General features: G+C 48.9%; 7 protein-coding genes across 8 annotated transcripts; 5 read left to right on the top strand and 2 right to left on the bottom strand.

The window, feature by feature from the left end:
• Positions 1 to 319: 319 nt before the first annotated feature.
• Positions 320 to 3,891, top strand: ONS95_011915 (uncharacterized protein). Its single transcript, XM_058505517.1, has 5 exons — positions 320 to 2,027; positions 2,109 to 2,318; positions 2,391 to 2,652; positions 2,748 to 3,340; positions 3,413 to 3,891. Exons 1-5 carry the CDS (start codon positions 1,802 to 1,804, stop codon positions 3,769 to 3,771), a joined length of 1,650 nt encoding a protein of 549 aa, XP_058358039.1. The 5' UTR covers positions 320 to 1,801; the 3' UTR covers positions 3,772 to 3,891.
• Positions 3,892 to 5,077: 1,186 nt separating this feature from the next.
• Positions 5,078 to 5,874, top strand: ONS95_011914 (uncharacterized protein; the record flags this gene model as incomplete). The annotated part of the gene is made up of 3 exons (XM_058505516.1): positions 5,078 to 5,274; positions 5,386 to 5,616; positions 5,766 to 5,874. 3 exons carry the CDS (start codon positions 5,078 to 5,080, stop codon positions 5,872 to 5,874), a joined length of 537 nt encoding a protein of 178 aa, XP_058358038.1.
• Positions 5,875 to 6,772: 898 nt separating this feature from the next.
• Positions 6,773 to 7,971, top strand: ONS95_011913 (uncharacterized protein; the record flags this gene model as incomplete). The annotated part of the gene is made up of 5 exons (XM_058505515.1): positions 6,773 to 6,795; positions 6,853 to 6,869; positions 7,008 to 7,395; positions 7,513 to 7,744; positions 7,822 to 7,971. The coding sequence occupies 5 exons, from the start codon at positions 6,773 to 6,775 to the stop codon at positions 7,969 to 7,971; spliced, it is 810 nt and encodes a 269-aa protein (XP_058358037.1).
• On the bottom strand, positions 7,858 to 9,020 carry PAM16 (mitochondrial import inner membrane translocase subunit TIM16). Of its 2 annotated transcripts, none has more exons than XM_058505514.1 (3): positions 8,055 to 9,020; positions 7,944 to 7,996; positions 7,858 to 7,892 (listed from the first exon to the last, which is right to left on the bottom strand). In XM_058505514.1, the coding sequence occupies exon 1, from the start codon at positions 8,929 to 8,931 to the stop codon at positions 8,395 to 8,397; it is 537 nt and encodes a 178-aa protein (XP_058358036.1). In that variant the 5' UTR covers positions 8,932 to 9,020; the 3' UTR covers positions 7,858 to 7,892; positions 7,944 to 7,996; positions 8,055 to 8,394. The 2 variants fall into 2 exon arrangements, with proteins under 2 accessions (XP_058358036.1, XP_058358035.1); XM_058505513.1 differs by lacking the exon at positions 7,858 to 7,892 and having other exon boundaries at positions 7,911 to 7,999; positions 8,055 to 8,814; positions 8,934 to 9,020.
• A 169-nt stretch (positions 9,021 to 9,189) lies between these two features.
• ONS95_011911 (uncharacterized protein) lies at positions 9,190 to 10,546 on the top strand. The gene is made up of 2 exons (XM_058505512.1): positions 9,190 to 9,653; positions 9,808 to 10,546. The coding sequence occupies exons 1-2, from the start codon at positions 9,288 to 9,290 to the stop codon at positions 10,360 to 10,362; spliced, it is 921 nt and encodes a 306-aa protein (XP_058358034.1). The 5' UTR covers positions 9,190 to 9,287; the 3' UTR covers positions 10,363 to 10,546.
• A 50-nt stretch (positions 10,547 to 10,596) lies between these two features.
• PEX30 (peroxisome- protein) lies at positions 10,597 to 13,039 on the bottom strand. Its single transcript, XM_058505511.1, has 2 exons — positions 11,354 to 13,039; positions 10,597 to 11,286 (listed from the first exon to the last, which is right to left on the bottom strand). Exons 1-2 carry the CDS (start codon positions 12,620 to 12,622, stop codon positions 10,756 to 10,758), a joined length of 1,800 nt encoding a protein of 599 aa, XP_058358033.1. The 5' UTR covers positions 12,623 to 13,039; the 3' UTR covers positions 10,597 to 10,755.
• Positions 13,040 to 13,289: 250 nt separating this feature from the next.
• Positions 13,290 to 17,500, top strand: ONS95_011909 (uncharacterized protein). Its single transcript, XM_058505510.1, has 3 exons — positions 13,290 to 14,739; positions 14,792 to 15,500; positions 15,549 to 17,500. The coding sequence occupies exons 1-3, from the start codon at positions 13,328 to 13,330 to the stop codon at positions 15,834 to 15,836; spliced, it is 2,409 nt and encodes an 802-aa protein (XP_058358032.1). The 5' UTR covers positions 13,290 to 13,327; the 3' UTR covers positions 15,837 to 17,500.
• The last annotated feature ends 828 nt before the right edge of the window (positions 17,501 to 18,328 follow it).

Below are 18,328 nucleotides of genomic sequence, written 5' to 3'. Positions count from 1 at the left end.
GCTGGGATCGGGAAAATGCATGAACAGTGGATAACTCGTAATATGATGGCTCCATTTGATCAGGAGAACATTCCGTAGGGTTCAGTCCTTGTCCTAAGCAGAAGTTACCGACTACATATTGCTTTCTGCAGTGTTTGTTTTGTTTCAAGGCCTTGATATACTTGGTGAGGGGGTGTAAACACAGCAATCTGGAAGAAGCTCGGAATGCGATGTTTACAACACCGAGTAGAACCTACTCGGCGATCATTGATGATGGTCTTTTAGTTCAACTCAATGTAACCCAACGCACCGCACTGCAAACCAATGTCCCATATTGAAACCGCAATTCAAATACCTCACTCAACATGAACACCTCCTGTCGGGCCCCGCGGGAAATGGCCGATTTGAGGGCAAAGGCCACCACCAAAATATCAAAAGGTCCTTGGTGATAAAGTAGTATTATCTGCACGACTAATGTTTTATTTTCTTTCAAAAATAAAGCATTAAACAGATTCAAGGTCTCTAGTAAAGCTATTGAAGTTATAGTAACTTAATATCAAGTTTTGTTGTAGAGAATCCAACTGTTAGCAAGTGTCCCCAAATCTGCCACTTCCCGCGGGGGTGTAGAGCACCTCTTCACGATCCACCAGGGATAACAGAGTTCCCTGCTAATGCTGACATCAATGTTGTACCTGGATCTCACCACATGGATCATCCCATCCATGTCCTCTTTACTAGAACAGTCAGATTTTCTCGAAGCATGCATATCCTCTTTCCAGAACTCTTCCATCCCTTCATCCGACATCATTACCTGGTTCACGCCTTCCCAAACGCAGGGTCTTCGCCGCACTCTGTCTCACTAACGCATGCATCTCGTCAACCCAATTATTCCAACCCTCATCTCGTAACAAAAACTTGAATAACAATCTCGAGATCCCAAACCTCAAATCTTCAAACGGCAAAAGAATACTCTCCTGTAAGCCCAAGGCTCTGAAGCTAAGCCAATTAAGCGACGTCAAAACAGGCACCCCGTATGACAGGATCTCAAGATAGACGAAGCATCGAATAAGAAACGCCCAAAGTCTTAACTGTTTCTTGGAACGGATGCAGAGGCGTTCATCCGGCATACCTAATACGGCCCGCGGCTGCACCCTGATCGGGCCTTTCCACGGACGAGTCGGTCATTCATCCGTCTTGGCAGCTTGCATTTGGTAGCCGAGCAGCAGAAGATTCTCTTCGTACTACATCAACCAGTCAGTGCCTGCAGTGGCGATCTTGGCTTCTCTTTATCTCCGCTTTCTTTCCCGTATTCTGGGGTGTGGAGAGTTGAGATGGGAGGTCGGATTGGTTTGTTTGTTTAGATGTGGGTACACGTGGGGAGGTGAACGTTTCCCCAGATGTGCGTGGGCGGCCGGGAGTGAAAGTAAGCTTGAATAATGAAGGGCACGGCAGGGGCTCTTGCATTTAGCCTAAGTGTCACAATGCTCCGGGTAATATGTCCTTGATTGATGATCGCCTCAACGTCCGTACTTGGATGGCTGGCTATTGCACCGGCTACTGCTATGAACCTGGATTGAAGATGTGGTTGGATTCATGGATCTTTTGAGGTAGAGAGGGACGAGGATGTTGGAAATCCTACATATGTCCGGTGATGTCCTGCTGCTTTGTTGCAGCTTGCTTCTCCTCTTCTCTTTATCTTCAAGGACTTTCTGTGTGAGAAATACTTCAGACAGTCGGAGGTGACACCTTGATCTGGTGCAGTCTGTTTCGACTTCGATCAAACATCACCGACGACAAAGGATCCACCGAAGAAACCGCCAGTATGGTTCAGATCGTCGAAGCTTCCAAGGTGTCGGAGGGGACATTAGGTTTCTCTGACCCCGTCGTCACCCAGATCGCCAATGAGGATACAGTGAAATGGTACAAGAAGCCAAATCTCAGAATTATGTATCTTTACCTGTTCTTCTGCTGCATGGGCGTTGAGATGACCTCTGGATTCGACTCTACACTCATTGGGACACTTCAATTCTCCGATCCATGGAATAAGTGTACGTCGACAAGCGGGCTTCCTCTTGCTGCATCTCACAAAACTGTGACGTTGTTCAGATCTTTGCTAACGAAGAAAACAGACTTCAGTGATGGTGCGAAAGATTCTAAGGGCAAGCCGGTCTTGTCAGCTCCTCTCCTCGGTTTCGTCTCGGCTTGCTATCAACTCGGGTCCATCATTGGAGTGCCCATTGCACCTTGGTTCAATCAACGATTCGGTCGCAGATGGTCAATTATGTTTGGATCGATCATCATGGTTATTGGAGCTATCATCCAGGGCTTCGCACAAAATCGTGAGTTAGCGCCCTTTCCCTTCCAGGATTCTTTTGGTCAAGAGTGTCAGAATTGAAGCTTACACTACCAAGTTGGGATGTATATTTTCTCTCGAATGGTCCTTGGATTTGGTATTGTCTTTGCCATCATTTCAGGGTCTTCTTTGATTGGAGAGTTGGGTCACCCGAAGGACAGATCAACATTGACTTCACTCTTCAATGCCTCCTACTACATTGGACAGATTACCGCCGCAGCTATCGCTCTTGGTACTACCAATATCCCCAGCAACTGGAGTTGGCGTCTTCCATCTCTTTTGCAAATGTGCCCGTCCTTCTTGCAGATCGGATTCGTCTTGTGAGTACCTTTCCTTTGCAGGGATGATAAGAATATGTTTCCCTTCATGCATCCATAGACTGTCTATATTTCAAAGGCTAACAAGAATCAACCAGCCTCCTCCCAGAGTCCCCCAGATGGCTCATCAGTCGAGACCGATACGACGAAGCCCACGCGATTCTCATCAAATACCATGCTGAAGGCGACCCTTCCTCAGTCCTCGTCACAGCCGAAATCGCCCAAATCAAAGAAACCATCCAAATCGAAATCGGCAACAGCAAACAGTCCTGGCTCGACATGATCCGCACCTCCGGTATGCGCCGCCGTGTCCTCATCTCCGCCTTCCTCGGACTCTTCACGCAAATGTCCGGCAACTCACTCCTCTCATATTACCAAAACCTACTCTACGAGATGATGGGATATACAACCAAGTATGCCAAGACGCGCATCAATCTTGCCAATGCCTGCTGGAGTTTGCTCGTTTCTACTATTGCTGCCTTTGCGGTTGCCAGATTCAAGCGTAGACATATGTTCATGCTCAGCGCGGCTAGTATGTGTACTGTGTTCACGGCGATGACCATTTCATTCCAGCAGTTGCGGAAAGCTAAGGATGCTGGAGTACGTAATAAAGCAGCAGGTGTTGCAGCGCTGTTCTTCTACTTTGCGTATGCGCCTTGTTACAGCATCGGTAACAATGCTTTAACTTACAGTACGTACCTTTCCCATCCCTCATGAACCATTTCCAGTCGCCACAATAAAGATCTAACTGATATCCCCCCAGCCTACCTCATCGAACTCTTCCCCTACTCCGTCCGCACACGCGGTATCGGAATCGAGCAAATCTTCGGCAAAATCGGCCTCTTCTTCTCCAACAACGTCAACCCCATCGCGCTCAAAGCCATCGACTGGAAATACCTCGCCATCTACTGCGGCTGGATCGCCTTCGAGTTCCTTTTCATCTACTTCATGTATCCCGAGACGAGCGGTCGTACGCTTGAAGAGTTAGCGTTCTTGTTTGAGGATAAGGCCCTGGCTGAGCAGGCTGTGGTGGCGGTCGAGAAGCAGATCCATCAGGAGGATATGGATCCGTCGAAGCAAGTTATTGTGCATTCGGAGAATGTGCAACCGTCTAGGGTTTGATTTGTAAATCTTGGGATGTGCCCGCTTGGGAGCAAGAGACTGGTCTCGAAATACGGTGGGATGAGATTGAGCGTGTATCGATGTGCAGCGTGATATTGAAATGAAATCATTTCCAACTCGTGTTTCTTTTTATTCCAATTCGAACCACCTCTGCGTGAGATCATCCTTGAATCATATCCTCGCCGAGATAAATTGCTTGTAGTACAGAATCGGGGAATGGGCGACGAGCAAACGGCAGCTCGCTCATCGCATCAAACAATTCTCACAAAACGTCTTGTAGGTCCTGTTTATATAGTAGATGGACCCTTCCTTGATCTTTACTTCTTCATTGTCTCGTGTCAAACCATTTCCTGTCCACAGTCAAGCGCCCAGCTTTCTATACGTTGTTAACTTCCCGGTCATCTCAGCTACTAATCCTCTTCTTCTCGACTGTCCATCCTCCCCTTAGTGTCCAAATCAACCATGACTACTACCCCATGAATTTTCAGATCGTGAAGTATCGTTGCTTCCGGTGGTCCTGCTAAGCGTTCCGAGAACAACAGAGCCTCATTTCGGAAGTTGCTTAGCAAACAAAGTAAGCGAGAAAACAATACCAACGAGCGCCAGAGACTCCAGCCTGTATCTTGTTACGGGATTGCGGGTTTTCACACAAAAGCTTCAAAGACTCAATGCTGATTGGTGGATTTGAAGGAGGGTTTTCATACCGAAGCTAAAAAGTTGCTTTTGTATTGGAGCGGAAACCCTGCTATGTTAGTCGCCTTGAGAAAGGCTTCATACTTTTGGAGGCCCAGCGTGTTAATATGTGTGCATTGAGTCTGAGTACGGGGGTGTACTACTTGGCGTACTCAGCACGACCGGTCTCTGTACGATAACCCATAAGAACTCGCTTTAAGATTTTGTAATCTTTGGTTCACTTCAGTATCTCACCTACCCGTACCTGGTACTAGGGTAGGTAATCCAGACTCAAGCACTTATTTTGGGCATATTAAAAATAGAGGATTCCTACCCAGAATATTCTCAGTATAATTCAATCGTACTTATCGAAGTAGAACCGGTGTGGTGTACTCAAATACATTGAGTACTCTTTGCTCACACATAACAGTCACCAATGTCCAGTGGGGCCGCACCCCTGAAATTGCCTCCGGCGCCCCGCCACCCACAATCTATTTCGAGACGCCACGCAGCCAGGGGATCGCATCAGCACCACCTCTTTATTTCAACCTCTGCCCTCCAACAACATATAACAATCATTTCCATTCAATCTGTATCTAGCTCTGTTTCTGTTGGACCGGCCCTTGACCACATCATGGCGTTCTATACGCCCATCGCACCTCCAACACCGCGTATTATCGTGACCGATCACGCCGACAACATCAACACCGTCCACGTGCCATGGAACCGCAACCTCTTAGCCGCGCTATGGATCTCGCAGTTGCTCTTCCTATTATTCGGACTAGCTGTCTTGCCGTATGAATTTTACGGTATCATATCAATTCAAGAAATGTACGTTCTCTTTTTCTCACCCCTTTCTGCTCAACCCATACCCCTTTCCCATGCCGTCCTCTCCTTTCTATCAATCTCGAAAAGCCGGGTATTAAACAACACTCTCTACAGTCTCATTGGCATAATGGCACTAGGAAACGTCGTCCTGATGTCCACGCCTCTGATTGAAGCCCATCACTACGCAACCGGTAACTTGGCTCCGCAATTCTTCCACAAGTTGCAGGGGTACAAGGCCAAATGGGTTGCGGGGAGCTTGGTTGTTATCGTGCTTACCCAGGCGGGGAATAAGTATAAGAGTGTTTGGGGTGTGCTTTGGGCTATTGTTGCTGATGTGCTTTATTCGTGAGTTTGACTATTCTTTCTCGTTGTCTTTGTTTCTTGGATTTCGACTTTGGCAAGGGTTGGGTTTCTTCACGGAAGTAGAAGTGGTCAGGATTGTTGGGGACATGAGAAGAGATATTGTTAAGGATTGGAGCCGACGGAATCATCAGATTACCGTTCGTGGCTGGTATGTTGTACGCCAAGGAGATGTTGAAGGAACCGATTGCGAGTAAAGATGGAGCTGAAGATGTGGAGAGCGGAAGTGTACGACTGGGATAAAGGCATATCTTGCTTCTCCAGAAATTCGAGAGAAGTTTTGTCTGAAATGTACTACTCACCCAGAATATAGAATGCTCAGTCGCAGATAGAAATAGATGCTTTGAATCCATCGTGCTCATATCGAGACACAATCAAAGTTATGTCCCTGCTCGCTTCGCGGGACTGCTAGAGCAGCGATGGAAACCATGATAGAGTTCTTTGCAAAGTTTTCCTCTCCTGACCGACTTCATATATCGGTCATGTGGTGTTAGAACTCAACTTCCCTCGTTGTATTTAAATCTTACTGTGCGACAATTGCGATTTAATGCGAGACTCCAATCCCGAACTATCTCACAGTGCCGTCTAGTACTGTAGACAACTTCCAACCCCACGCATCGATTCTCAAGACGAACATGGATATGGCTTGCCCTGTTTGCAACTCAATCCGATACCAGCAGCCTTTTGCCTTTGTATGGAGCAATGGAATAGATCTATCTGAACAAAGTCTCGACGCACGTCCAGGCCGTAAATCATCTCGAGCCAAGAGAAAGTCAATCTCAACACAAACAGTACATCTACTGGTCCAGGACTGATGTCACAAAAACCCACCCCAGACACTGGTCAACAGGTCCGAGTCAATGCATGAAAGTCAAACTAGTGAAGCCAGCCCTGCGGCGTGGAATTCCAGAGAGGAGACTAGGATTGGACGATGAGCATGCGGGCGGTGTTGAGGGGTTGCAGACTACGGCCGGCGCCCGAGGTCGATCTGGGGTGCTTGTAGTGCGGGGTGGGTGAACTGAAAGCTTGAGGGGAGGGAACGTCACTGCTTTAAAAGGTTGCATGTGCTTGCTACTCTCATGGTTTTTGAAACTTCTGGATCTTTGACAGTAATTACCAATTGAGAGAAATTTTGAGCGAAATGGCTGCGTTTGGACCAGAAAGGTATGTTTTCAATCCTAGAGGAGCGCTAGATGGGATGAGCTAATGGGCGCCTCTTAGTGTTGCGTTCGTAACCGGTATTTACAACTTCTTAATCCTCGTTTGAATTGCTGTGAAAAAGAAAATCAAATATCGCCGGTGTCTTTCTCACATCTCATTTGAGCAGGAAGAATATAAGAAATCATAAACTGAACCCAAAGCTCATACAACACCAGGTGCTGCATCCGGAATCGGGCTCGCCGTCGCCCGCCAACTCCTGCTCGACGGCGTCACCCAAATAGCCGTCGTCGACATTTCCAATGAAAGTCTCACCACCGCTGCCACCGATCTCCAATCCTCATCTCCCAAAGCCCAAATCCTACAAATTGCAGCAGACTGCAGTTCCGAAAGCGAGGTCGACGGCGCGGTGCAGAAGACTGTTGAGAAATTCGGAAGACTGGATGTGTGTTTCAATGCGGCCGGAATGGCAGGAGGGTTCAGTGGGATCGCGGATATGGATGTTGCTGACATGGATAAAGTTTTGGGGTTGAATCTTAGGGGTGTTTGGTTGTGTGAGAGGGCGCAGATCAGGCAGTTTTTGAAGCAGGATGAGAGGGATGTGAAGTGAGTACTTTCCCCGACTGTCTTTCCTTCGATCTGCACCTACCACTAGGCAATTGAAGTTGCAGCTTCCAAAGCTTTACATACCTGGCAAAGACGTCGTTGGACTGACAAACATAGTACCGGATTACCGCTCAAAACTCGAGGCAGTATCGTCAATGTCGGATCCCTCTGCTCTCATTTCGCCATTCCAACGCTCACTCCGTACATCATGGCCAAACACGGTGTTCTGGGCTTGACTAGAGCGGACGCCATGGACTATGCTACGCATGGTGTTCGCGTAAATTGCATCTGTCCAGGCTGGATCGCGACCAAGATGACAAGTGCGCTTGTAGACGGCGAGATGATTGATGTAAGTAGCTGAGACCTATCCGAGCCCTTCGATGAGCCTTCGCCGTTCTGCGTAATACAGATGCTGATGAAACACAGATGGGCAATAAGGTAATCTCAAGAGCTCCAATTAGTAGATGGGGTTATCCGCAGGAGGTAGCTTTCATGGCCTGTTTCTTGCTTAGCGACAGAGCGAGTTTTGTGACGGGTTCGTCCATTACTGTTGATGGCGGGTATAACGCTGTTTGAGTCGTTTGGTAACGTTTCAGCGTGGCTACTGTACCTGTGAAATTGATAACAAAGTATGATAACCAACCATGCTGAAAACTTACCCCATATCACTTTCGTGCCACTCGCAGATGCGCTGCTCATGAAACTTCAGACTTGAAATCGTTGCTCTCAATTCCAAGACTCTATCGTACACATATAAAACAAGACCTCCAGGTCCATGCAAATGCTGAATGACCATGCCCAATATACATTACAGCCCCAAAAACGCCTGGCTATGTCGAATACAGAGGGAAGATTTCTTCTTTCGTATGGCATCGGGGGTCGGTAGTGTCGTTGGTCTCCAGTTTGATCCATCTGCCTTCAACAACTTGAATCGTCCCCTGACTCGCCCCCGACCACCAACCGTCATCCGGCACCTAACCATCACCGCCGAAAGTCATTTCACCGATCTTTGAACACCTTCGGTTTCCACCCCTCTTTCAACTCCGCTTCCCTCCCCGCCAACTCCTCCTTCATCCTAACCTCGGCCTCGATCCTCTCCCTCGCCCTCAACACCTTACTCTGCAGATAAAAGCTCCCCCCCTTCGCAGGATCATTGACATCAAACAGCTTCTTAAACCTGTCCATCACATCCTCCATATTCGCCTGGCCATTCTGCGGCGGCTTGACATTCAGAATCTTGCATGCTTCTTCGAGGGTGAGGCCGTTCGAGGAGAAGGACCCGGAGCCTCCTGGGTTGCCGGCTTTGGCTTGGGCTTTGGCGTATTGTGAGGATGCGGACGCTTGCTTGTAGGCTTCGGCGAAGGCGCGCCCTACGACGCGGGTGCCGGTGAAGATTACTTGGGTTATTATGCGGTGCGCCTGGTGAGTATTAGCATGGCCATTTTCGAGTCGAACGAAATCAACAGTGGCGCTGATTGCTGTCCATTGAACTCCCGCCCATAATTGAGGATTTGATGGATAGGAAGTAAGAGGCATACCATGATGTGATAAAGCGCAGGCTCACAAAGTCCAGTCGCCGGATTGAAGAAGGGTAGAATACAGAAGCAGAAGTGTGAAGATCAGCCACTCTCAATCAATCATCCAAAGTTCAAGTCGGGCAACATTTTCTGTCCCGGCCCGAATCGGAACGGAAAAACATTTACTGTCAGGATTTCCCAAAAACTTGTTTCTGCCTCAGGCCGATATCAACACCTTCCACCCAAGAACACCTCTCCAAAAAAGGCAACCTAGCATCAAGACCACATTGCCATTGCCATTCCACACCCACCTCTCCCATCAATTACGCCAGAACTAATTCCAAACTCTCGAGACATCCACCACACAGCTTCAAAATGGCACAATTTTTCCAGCAGCCCCCCCAACCCAACACCTCTCCCTACGGCGCATCAGCATCCTCCGCGCAAAACCTCCAGTTCTACCCATCTTCATACACGCCTGGTCCGGTGTCAGGACACGCCACGCCGTCGCAAGCTGCATATGGGTATGGTGCGCCGGCGGGTAGTCCTGGGTATGGAGTCCCTGGCGGCGGGGGAGGGTACGGTGCTGGATTTGGGGCGCCGCCTGGTGTGAGTGGGAGGATGGGGGAGCAGGGTGGGTTGAGGACGGGGTGGTTGGCTGCGTTTGGGACGGAGGGGTATGATGGGGAGCCACCGTTGTTGGTAGAGCTTGGAGTGAATTTTGGGCATATTAGAGGGAAGGTATGTTGACTTATTCTTTCTTTTCCCATCTTTCACTTCCTTTCACTATGATCCAAAATCAACAATGAAAGCATATCAAGAAGATTTGAAGTATGGATTGGATTTGGACATGAAATTCGAATTTGGATTCGCTAACACACTTTCCGTCCCTTAGACCCTCGCAGTCCTCAACCCCCTCGCACACATCGACCAGCACATAATGGACGACTCCGACCTCGCCGGCCCCATCCTCTTCTTCCTCCTCTTCGGCACCTTCCTCCTCTTCTCCGGCAAAGTCCACTTCGGCTACATCTACGGCCTCGCCCTCCTAGGCTCCTGCTCCCTCCACACCATCCTCTCCCTCATGTCTCCCCCCTCCGAACCCACCACCCCTTCCCCAGGCCGCCAATCCTCCTCACACCTGTCCTCCAGCCTGACATTCCCGCGCTCGGCCTCCGTCCTGGGATACTGTTTATTACCCCTCGTGTTGACTAGTATGATTGGGGTGCTTTTGCCGATGGATGGCATGTTGGGGTATGTTTTGACGAGTATGGCGGTGGGGTGGTGCACGTATAGTTCTAGTGGGATGTTTTGCGTGGTGGGGAGGATGAGGGGCATGAGGGGGTTGGTGGCGTATCCGTTGGCGTTGTTTTATGTTGGCTTTGGGATTATGGGTATTTTTTCGAGTAGGGGGAGTAAGGGACTTGGTGGTAAGGTTGCGGGCCTGTGATGGGTAGGAGGGGAGAGCTTATGATTGAGCAGAATGTATGATCGACTGGTTTTTTGGTGAAGGCTTGCATGGTTTGCGGAAAGTGAAATGCGGCATGGCATGGATGGAGACTCGCTTGTGTATTGTAGACATGGGCTTGAGCGTGGATAGATATGCATAAGCAATTGACTTGCAGATGTCCATACCGTGGATTCATTTGAGGACGTGAAGCGAGAGTAAGTGGGAATCATCAAGCAGCATTCAATGTTGGTATTCGCTAAAGTACACGCCAAACCCAAGACCCCACACATCCAGTAGGGATGGCATCCAATTCATACAGTCCTCAGCCCAGCGCAACCCATCAGAAATAACTTTCCCATAATTCAATGCTCTCGAGCTTAGCCTCTAATCAATTCACTGATCCAGTCCCATCCTAATATCATCACTAACACCCCACGTATCGACATCTCTCGGCCTCGTCCCCCCAGGGCCCTCATCATCACTCTCCCCCCTCTTACTATGCATACTCATCGTCGTACTCCTTTCACTACTGGCCGTCCCCCTCCTCCTCAACGTCCCACTCCTAAACGCCGCACCAACACTCCCCTTCAAACTCTCCTTATCGCTCTTACTAGCGCCATCGGAGCCTTTACTGCGGATACTGTCTTTGATGCTGAGGTTGTCGCGGTCTTTGTCTTTGTCTTTGTCGGTGAGGCTGTACTCTGGTGGTGGGCTGGTGAAGGTTGACGAGAGGGAGGTGGACACTGAGGCGGGGTTGGAGGTGGTGGGTGTGCGTGTTGTTTGAGGGCTGCTGTTGCGGGTGGGTGTTGGGGAGGGTGTGATTTCCGTGGAGGGGGACACTTCGACGAGTTCGGCGTCGCGGTACCATTTGCGGCGGCGGGTGTAACGTCCCCAGCCGTCTACGCCTCTGCGTCCGTTTTGCCACTGTGGGTGAGTATTAGTATTGGTCGAGAATAGAAGAATCCCAAGATTGGGAGGATAATAAGCATACCTTGTTGTCGTAGTATATCCAACCCTGGCCTCCGTCAACAGTATCTGACTTTGCCTTTGTGCCGCCCTCATCACTTTCCGCAGCTCCTTCTACAAGCCACTGACTACCCTCTGCCCATCTCCATCTAGCGGCACCACCTTCCACGTCCGGCAACTCGAATTCCTCTTTTGCTGGTGCGGAGTTCAGATGTTCGTCTGTCCAGGCAGCTCGCTCATAAGCGAATAAAGACGTGGTCCATCCCAATCCAACCCATCGTCGTTGATTCTCGTAAAGTATGAAGGTAAATCTAACACCAGGTGCGTCTGGCCTTCTCTTGGCAGCTGCTGCCGCTGCGAGTGTAGCCTTTTCTTGGATTTCGGACTTGCTTCTCGGAGGCAGTGGTGGTTTGTCGGAACTAATGGGTGGTGGGATGGGGACGTCGTTAAAATGGAGGCCTGTTATTACAGCGCATACTCGGCGGACTGAAGCTGATCTCCATAGAATTGTTCGCGTGACTCTGTTTGGTCGTGAATGCCAGGTAAAGAATATAGTTCCTGTGAGAAGAACGATTCGTTTGGTGGTGATGATTTGTATGGGACTTAGTGTTAGAAGGATCCATAGCGGGGTAACTAAGAGAATTCTGATCAGGAGGGTGGTAAGAGCTGGTCTTGTTGTCGCGGATGTAGCTGTTCTTTGGGTGGAAAGGAAGTCGGTAAGTTCGAGCAGAGGATCCAAGAGTACGTTGCAACGAGATGTAAACACCTTCAGCGTTTCCACAATCTCGTCTAATGTCTTCTGGTGCTTGATATTCGTAGCTTCCGAGTCCACCTTCTTGTGTCCTTTCTTCTGCTTCTCTCCTGTCCAACCAGTCGATGACAGTGGCGAGTACCGTCTTGAGTACATCCCCAGTATTAAGCCCATCACAACTACTACTGGTCCCGCATATCGCATCACAACATCTCCGTACAGTACCACGCCCCAGAAACTGGCCACGAGCAAGAAGCTCTCCCAAGGATCACCACTTGTCCATGTCAACAACCCCACAAACTGGTTGAGCGGCAGAAGAAAAGGATGCGAATATGCCAGAGCTCGTGTAATCTGTGGCGGAGTAGCGATCAACAATGGCGATTTCTGGTGTACAAGTATAGTCGACCGTTGCTTATTTGCACTCGGCGCATGCGACAGGGTGACTGGTGAGAAGGCTGCGATAGTTGGCGGATTCGGATCATTGCTGGCCATCGACGCGCCATCGTCTTCTCTCCGTGACGAGCTTGGAGTGGAAGACATCATCCAAGGGGTATCCTGTGGAGTGGTCAGTTCATGATGAGGTTGAAGTGAGGATGGGTGAGCGAAGATATAAAATCCGGGGTAATACAAATGCAGCCATTAAAGCTCAAGACCCAACGTCATTGCCGCCAAGGCAGAGACCAGGCACGCGAGAGATGTGCAAGCAAGAGGATTGCGCCAAAACATCTCAGTCCATGGCAAACAGGCAGAGAGTGATAATTATCAAATCAATAATTCAAAGGTAAGAATAATTTGTCACATGCGTGTGAATGGAAGAAGCGAAAGGGAATTGTTCCAGCAAAGAATGCACGCCGGAATGCCGCAGCGCTCGGCTCCCCATCTTGGTCTCTTGGGACAATCACATGCCTGAAAGAAACTTCAGCCTTGCCCGTCGCTGGTCGTAATACCTAGCAAGCAATGTATATCTCTGGAGCATTGTCTCAGGAAGGAGGTTTTTGAGGATTCTCTGGATCGATCTCACTATAAGTCTTCTGCCAAAATATATTGAACAGAAACATAGTTACGAAGCTCGATAAGTATACCGAGTTCTTGCACGGAAAGCGCTGTGTCTCAGCCTCGCCCGTCTCTTTGTCTTATCATCACGTGGTAGAACACGCTAACACCATAGCGCCAAATTTTCGCAAAGCGAAAGAGAACGACAACTTCAAGATACTTACTTGATTTCGCGATTGCTTGCTTCAACTCAAAATGGTACGAACCAAAAAAGCAGCAGGCAAGAACAACAAGATGCCGGCACAACAACCGCCACTTCCACCAGGTTCGCCTCCTAGGCAGTCTGGCTACGATTCGTACTCGCGCAACGGAGATTCATACAGCGGTGATACGTATCGCCCCTCTCAAGGTGGTGGTGACAATTACCAACCTCGCGGCGCGCCGCCTATGTACCAGTTCGGCGCGGGAGGCAGAGGGGATGGATACAACAACTACAGGCCCAATTATGACTACGAACCCCGACGCCGTTCCCTATCGCCACCTCATCGCAATAGAGATACATTCAGCGGATCATCCTACCGGCCATCACATCAAAATGACAGGGCAATGGCAAATGGCTCGGCATATCGTCAAAATACTGGTGGTCACAGCAGCTTTGACTTCCGTTATGATGCGCCTGCAGGTCTAGACTACAATGCTGCCGAGTCGCGTCGTCGTTCTCCGCCACGACACAACTATGATAACAACCGTAGACAAGCCACCAACGCCTATCGCGGTGGTGCGCGTGGTGGTTACCGTGGCCGCGGAGGGCCAAGGCTGGCGTCAGAGCGTGAATTCCTAAAAACTAACCGTGCTCCCACTCCCGAGCTGATGCCTGGAATGGACGAGGATGTCGAGACAGGTGCCAAGTACAAAGCAGTCGATGACATGTCTGATAGTGATGAAGTTGAGATGGACATGTCCGATGATGGTGACGAGGATCAAGAAGCCAAGAAGAAGGCTCGCACCGATGCAAAGGCTGCTGATGGTGACAGTGTTCCCCGCTGGTCAAACCCCGATCCATACACTGCCTTACCTCCCCCGGATGAGACTCGTGCGAAGAAGAAAGATGTGGTCAAGTTGATCAGGAAGGCTCGTGTCACGTCCAGTAGTGAGCATACAACCAAGCCTGCAGCAGCTGATGATTTCATTTCTTTCGACTTTGGCGATGATGAAGAGCAAGCGGATGATGATATGGCCCATGGTTTCAATGCCCCAAGTCCTCCTAAGGGTCCAAGAGAGATTGCCGGCTCCGTCAATGACTTTGACCCTCCTCGCGGCCCTGCCATTCAGCAAATGCAGCAACCACGATTACCTCTACCTAAGAAACCTGAATTCACTAACCAGGGCCGGAGTAATGATACTAGCTTCACAATCAAGCAGAATGGAAAGGCTCCAGCTGTTAGTAAGAAGAATGCTATTGATTTGACCTCTGACCCCGCTCTGGGAAGTAGGAAACGCGACTTCAGAGATGAGATCAAGCCTGCTCCAATTCTCCACCAGCCATCGAAAGGCAAGCCTGGCAGAGTCAGTGGCCAGATTCTGAAGGACTGGGTTGCACGATCAGATCTTCCAGCAGCCCCATGGCTTGGTATGGATCATTCCGATTCTGCTGGTGTAGGTGTTTGGTAAGTGCTTATCAAATCGTTGGTTTCTCGAAGTGCCTAACAATACCAGTAGGCTTCACAAGGAAATCATGGACTTCTATGAATATGTCAGACCAAGAGACTTCGAGCAGGTAATTCGCCAACGTTTGATCGATGATCTTCAAGCCAGACTTACGCAACACTTCGACCGGAATTGTGAAGTTCGCCCGTTTGGCTCATTCCCTGCTGGCTTGTTTCTGCCGACCGCTGATATGGATTTGGTCTGTGTTTCAAGAGATTTCTTGGATCGCGGAAAGAAAGTACTTGGTCAAGGCCTCCGGGGCTTGTTTCGGTTCAGGGACTTCATCCAACAACAAGGTCTTGCTCTGAACAGACAAATCGAGTTGATATCTGGAGCCAAGGTGCCTCTTGTCAAATACGTCGATAAACTCACGGGCCTTAAGGTCGACATATCTTTCGAAAACGACACTGGACTGATTGCCAATAACACGTTCCAAGTCTGGAAGAGAGAATTTCCAGCTATGCCTATTCTGGTCACCCTGATCAAGCATCTTTTGGCAATGCGAGGTTTGAATGAGCCTGTCAATGGTGGCATTGGTGGCTTTTCCGTTACTTGTCTCGTCGTAAGTCTTCTCCAGCATCTGCCCCAGGTTCAAAGCAGGAGCATGATTCCGGAACACCATCTCGGCGAGGTACTCATGGAGTTCCTCGATCTATACGGCAACGAATTCAACACAACCACTACGGCAATCTCAGTCAACCCTCCAGCATATATCCGAAAGGTAAGTTGTTACCATTTGTTCATACAGGCTGATACTAACCTGACCCAGGATCACGCAAACATTCCCTACAAAGGCATCAAGTCAAAGTTTATGATCATTGATCCAAATAGATCGGATAACGACATTGCCGGAGGTTCCAGTAATACAGAAGGAATCCGCAGATGCTTCTCCGATGCATTCAAACAGCTTTCGAGGCGCTCAGCAGAATTGCAACGTTCCGATGATCGCAGTAACAAGAGTCTTCTGGAGTGCATCATCGGTGGAAATTACCGATCATTCGAGCTTCAGCGTGCCCATCTAGAACATGTGCATGAGAAGCTCATTCTTCAGAAGTAGCTGGGCCTGAAGTCTGCTGATTTCCCACACCTCATTTTGATCCGACATTATCACACCACTGAATTGCTCTCTTTTGCTCTAATCGACAGATATCATGGTACAGTAGCTGAGTACGAAGTTTATGAAGGGGTTTGCTGCATATATATGGCGCATGGAACATCATGGAATTGATACCCAATGGCGTTCAAGGGTCATGGACTTGTACTATAGAACATTTTCCCGAGTCTGGCAGATGACGGCCTTCTCATTTTTCAATTTTCTTCTGGTTCTTCACAAAGAGGTTAGTGACTGACATGGCAATAGTGATCGCATCGCAATCGAATCGAATCGAGTCCCAGTCCTGAAGAAGCAGACGAGATGAGACGAGACGATCGATCGGTCACTCCTTCCTTTTTCCTTCTGAATGAAAGCAATTTTACAACCACCCTACCTATTTCGGCATAATCTTCTATTTGGAGGAAATGCAGTTCGTTTTTGGAAGTCGCCCAGCTTTGGGACTTCAACACGGTACTAACTGCCTTCACCTCTTCGCAAGCCCCCTCACCTGCCAGATTGGCGTCTCTGCTAACCACACCACACCACATCTTCTCTGACCTCCTCCCCTCTCATCTCATCTTCTCATCTAGGTTTACCACACCAGCAAAACAACATTCCAACCAACCATATCTGATTCTCTCGCCCAATCATTTATGCATGCCACCAAACAATTAACACCAGACAACAAACAAAACAACAAACAAAACAACAATTCTCACACAGCTGATGTCCGGGCTTCACGCTCGGCTTCGGACTGAGGTGTGATCTTTTTTCGTCGCCTCTTTTTTCCCTTCTCACTGTAGTCAGCGCTTTCGCGTAGCTATGGAGAGGGAGGGGTGTGGTGTGGGTGACACATTCACAAGGTGACGCTACACTCGTCCTCCGGGGGCAGCTTCATGAAGCGGATGCGACGGAATGGGATGAGAGGGGAGGGGCGGAGCTGGATGCAGTACCTGGCTTTGAAAGTTAAGTCAGTCACGTCCGTAGGTATGGGTAATGATGTTAGATGTATGTAAGTAAGTAAGTGATTGAGTGCCTGTGTATACCTTAGCTTTCTGATCAAGGGACTTGGCCTAAGGTAGAATAGATCGATGGCATTTTCCCGTTTTTCTTCTCTGTTCTCTTCTCATTAGAACAAGCAAGCTCCTCATATCGGCTCTGCACGGCGTTTGGATGCCAGGTGGTGGTGCATTTTACGATCTAATGTCAGATGGAATTTTCCTTTCTTGGCGATGATTTTGGATGTGGAGATAAGATAGATAGATATACACCGTGGTTGTTGTTGCTGGAGCCGGTCTAAGACACAAATCGAGTGAGGGGGGGTATATTGGATTAGAGGTCTGTTATTGTGACCATGATGATGATGATGATTATGATGATGACGATTCCTCTCGAAAGGAAAATCAGAGAGGAACGGTCAGAGGTTCTTGCCTGCCTGCTGTGAAGCACGTGACGAGGAAACATTTCAAGGGATTATCGTTACTTTTACCTCTCGTCAGGACGTACGTGAATTCCAATGATATTCAACATAGAATCTATCTAGCTATTAAGATCAAAGATAGCCATTTGGTCAGCTTTAGGAAGCTGGCTCGTGAGCTGATCCACTCGCACTGGGCGGAGGGCATGGCAGTCGTCGGCTACAGCTACTCGATTCGGGTGTCGGGGAAAACAATCTGGAGACACTAGAGTACTGTATAGTAGTAATGTTTACTTCTGCTAGTCTTGTTGAGTCTAGAAGCATCCTCATTCCGAGTTCTGTTTATGGAGAGCCATGCAAGCAAGCATCGAGAGTACTCCAACAGTCACGATATCGTGTACCTTAAAAAAAGATGCTGCCGAAACCCAGGGACAATACAGCTCTAAGTTAATGTTAACGGCACCCCCTCGCTTGATACTCGGTAAACTCTCCATTGAAAACGCCCTAAGGATTTGACGAACGCTAGACCTAGCCGTGCGACTATCCACTTGGAGAAGCGTTGTATTGTCCCTGGGTTTTGGCCTGTGCTTGAGAACGAAGTGCTCAATGCGGCAGGTAGCCATTTTACATGCTGGAGAGGCAGGAATATCGACCTTTCATTTTATAGGTTTGCCGCAGTTAAGAAGTGAAGGATCTTGCTTTTCAACCAGTCAGCCCTCATTCCGGAGGGCTCGTCGCTAAGTTTCCTCCTAAATCTCGCTTAACGTGTATAAATTCAGATCGCGATCCGCTTTAGATTGTTTACCATTCATCGCTTATGCATCACCTCAATGTGTCTGTGGCACTTGGAATTCAATCTCCCCTCTTTGGAAATGCGAGGTAGGGATGATTCTTCACGAATCCGATGTAGCTGTCCATGGCGTGCCTCTCAGCTCCGACAATTACTTCATTTACCCCGCAATGGGTACGTAAAATGTTGTCTTGGTCCACAATATTGACACCACTACCGGAAAAATCGCTGACGGTTAGTAATTGGCTT

The sequence above is a fragment of the Cadophora gregata genome (genome assembly GCF_030347475.1).
Source record: "Cadophora gregata isolate MNR1 chromosome Unknown scaffold_6, whole genome shotgun sequence".
NCBI lineage: Eukaryota > Fungi > Ascomycota > Leotiomycetes > Helotiales > Ploettnerulaceae > Cadophora > Cadophora gregata.
This window is presented reverse-complemented; position numbering and strand designations above follow the sequence as displayed.

What these genes read in the sequence shown, in the direction of transcription:
- ONS95_011915 (XM_058505517.1), top strand. Translation starts at nt 1,802, where the DNA reads ATGGTTCAGATCGTCGAAGCTTCCAAGGTGTCGGAGGGGACATTAGGT. An exon ending in CCAGGGCTTCGCACAAAATC is followed by an intron (nt 2,319 to 2,390) that starts GTGAGTTAGCGC and finishes TACACTACCAAG; the next exon opens with TTGGGATGTATATTTTCTCT. An exon ending in TTGCAGATCGGATTCGTCTT is followed by an intron (nt 2,653 to 2,747) that starts GTGAGTACCTTT and finishes AGAATCAACCAG; the next exon opens with CCTCCTCCCAGAGTCCCCCA.
- PAM16 (XM_058505514.1), bottom strand. Translation starts at nt 8,931, where the DNA reads ATGCCTCTTACTTCCTATCCATCAAATCCTCAATTATGGGCGGGAGTT.
- ONS95_011911 (XM_058505512.1), top strand. Translation starts at nt 9,288, where the DNA reads ATGGCACAATTTTTCCAGCAGCCCCCCCAACCCAACACCTCTCCCTAC. An exon ending in TTGGGCATATTAGAGGGAAG is followed by an intron (nt 9,654 to 9,807) that starts GTATGTTGACTT and finishes TCCGTCCCTTAG; the next exon opens with ACCCTCGCAGTCCTCAACCC.
- PEX30 (XM_058505511.1), bottom strand. Translation starts at nt 12,622, where the DNA reads ATGATGTCTTCCACTCCAAGCTCGTCACGGAGAGAAGACGATGGCGCG. An exon ending in GGATATACTACGACAACAAG is followed by an intron (nt 11,287 to 11,353) that starts GTATGCTTATTA and finishes ACTCACCCACAG; the next exon opens with TGGCAAAACGGACGCAGAGG.
- ONS95_011909 (XM_058505510.1), top strand. Translation starts at nt 13,328, where the DNA reads ATGGTACGAACCAAAAAAGCAGCAGGCAAGAACAACAAGATGCCGGCA. An exon ending in TCTGCTGGTGTAGGTGTTTG is followed by an intron (nt 14,740 to 14,791) that starts GTAAGTGCTTAT and finishes CAATACCAGTAG; the next exon opens with GCTTCACAAGGAAATCATGG. An exon ending in CTCCAGCATATATCCGAAAG is followed by an intron (nt 15,501 to 15,548) that starts GTAAGTTGTTAC and finishes AACCTGACCCAG; the next exon opens with GATCACGCAAACATTCCCTA.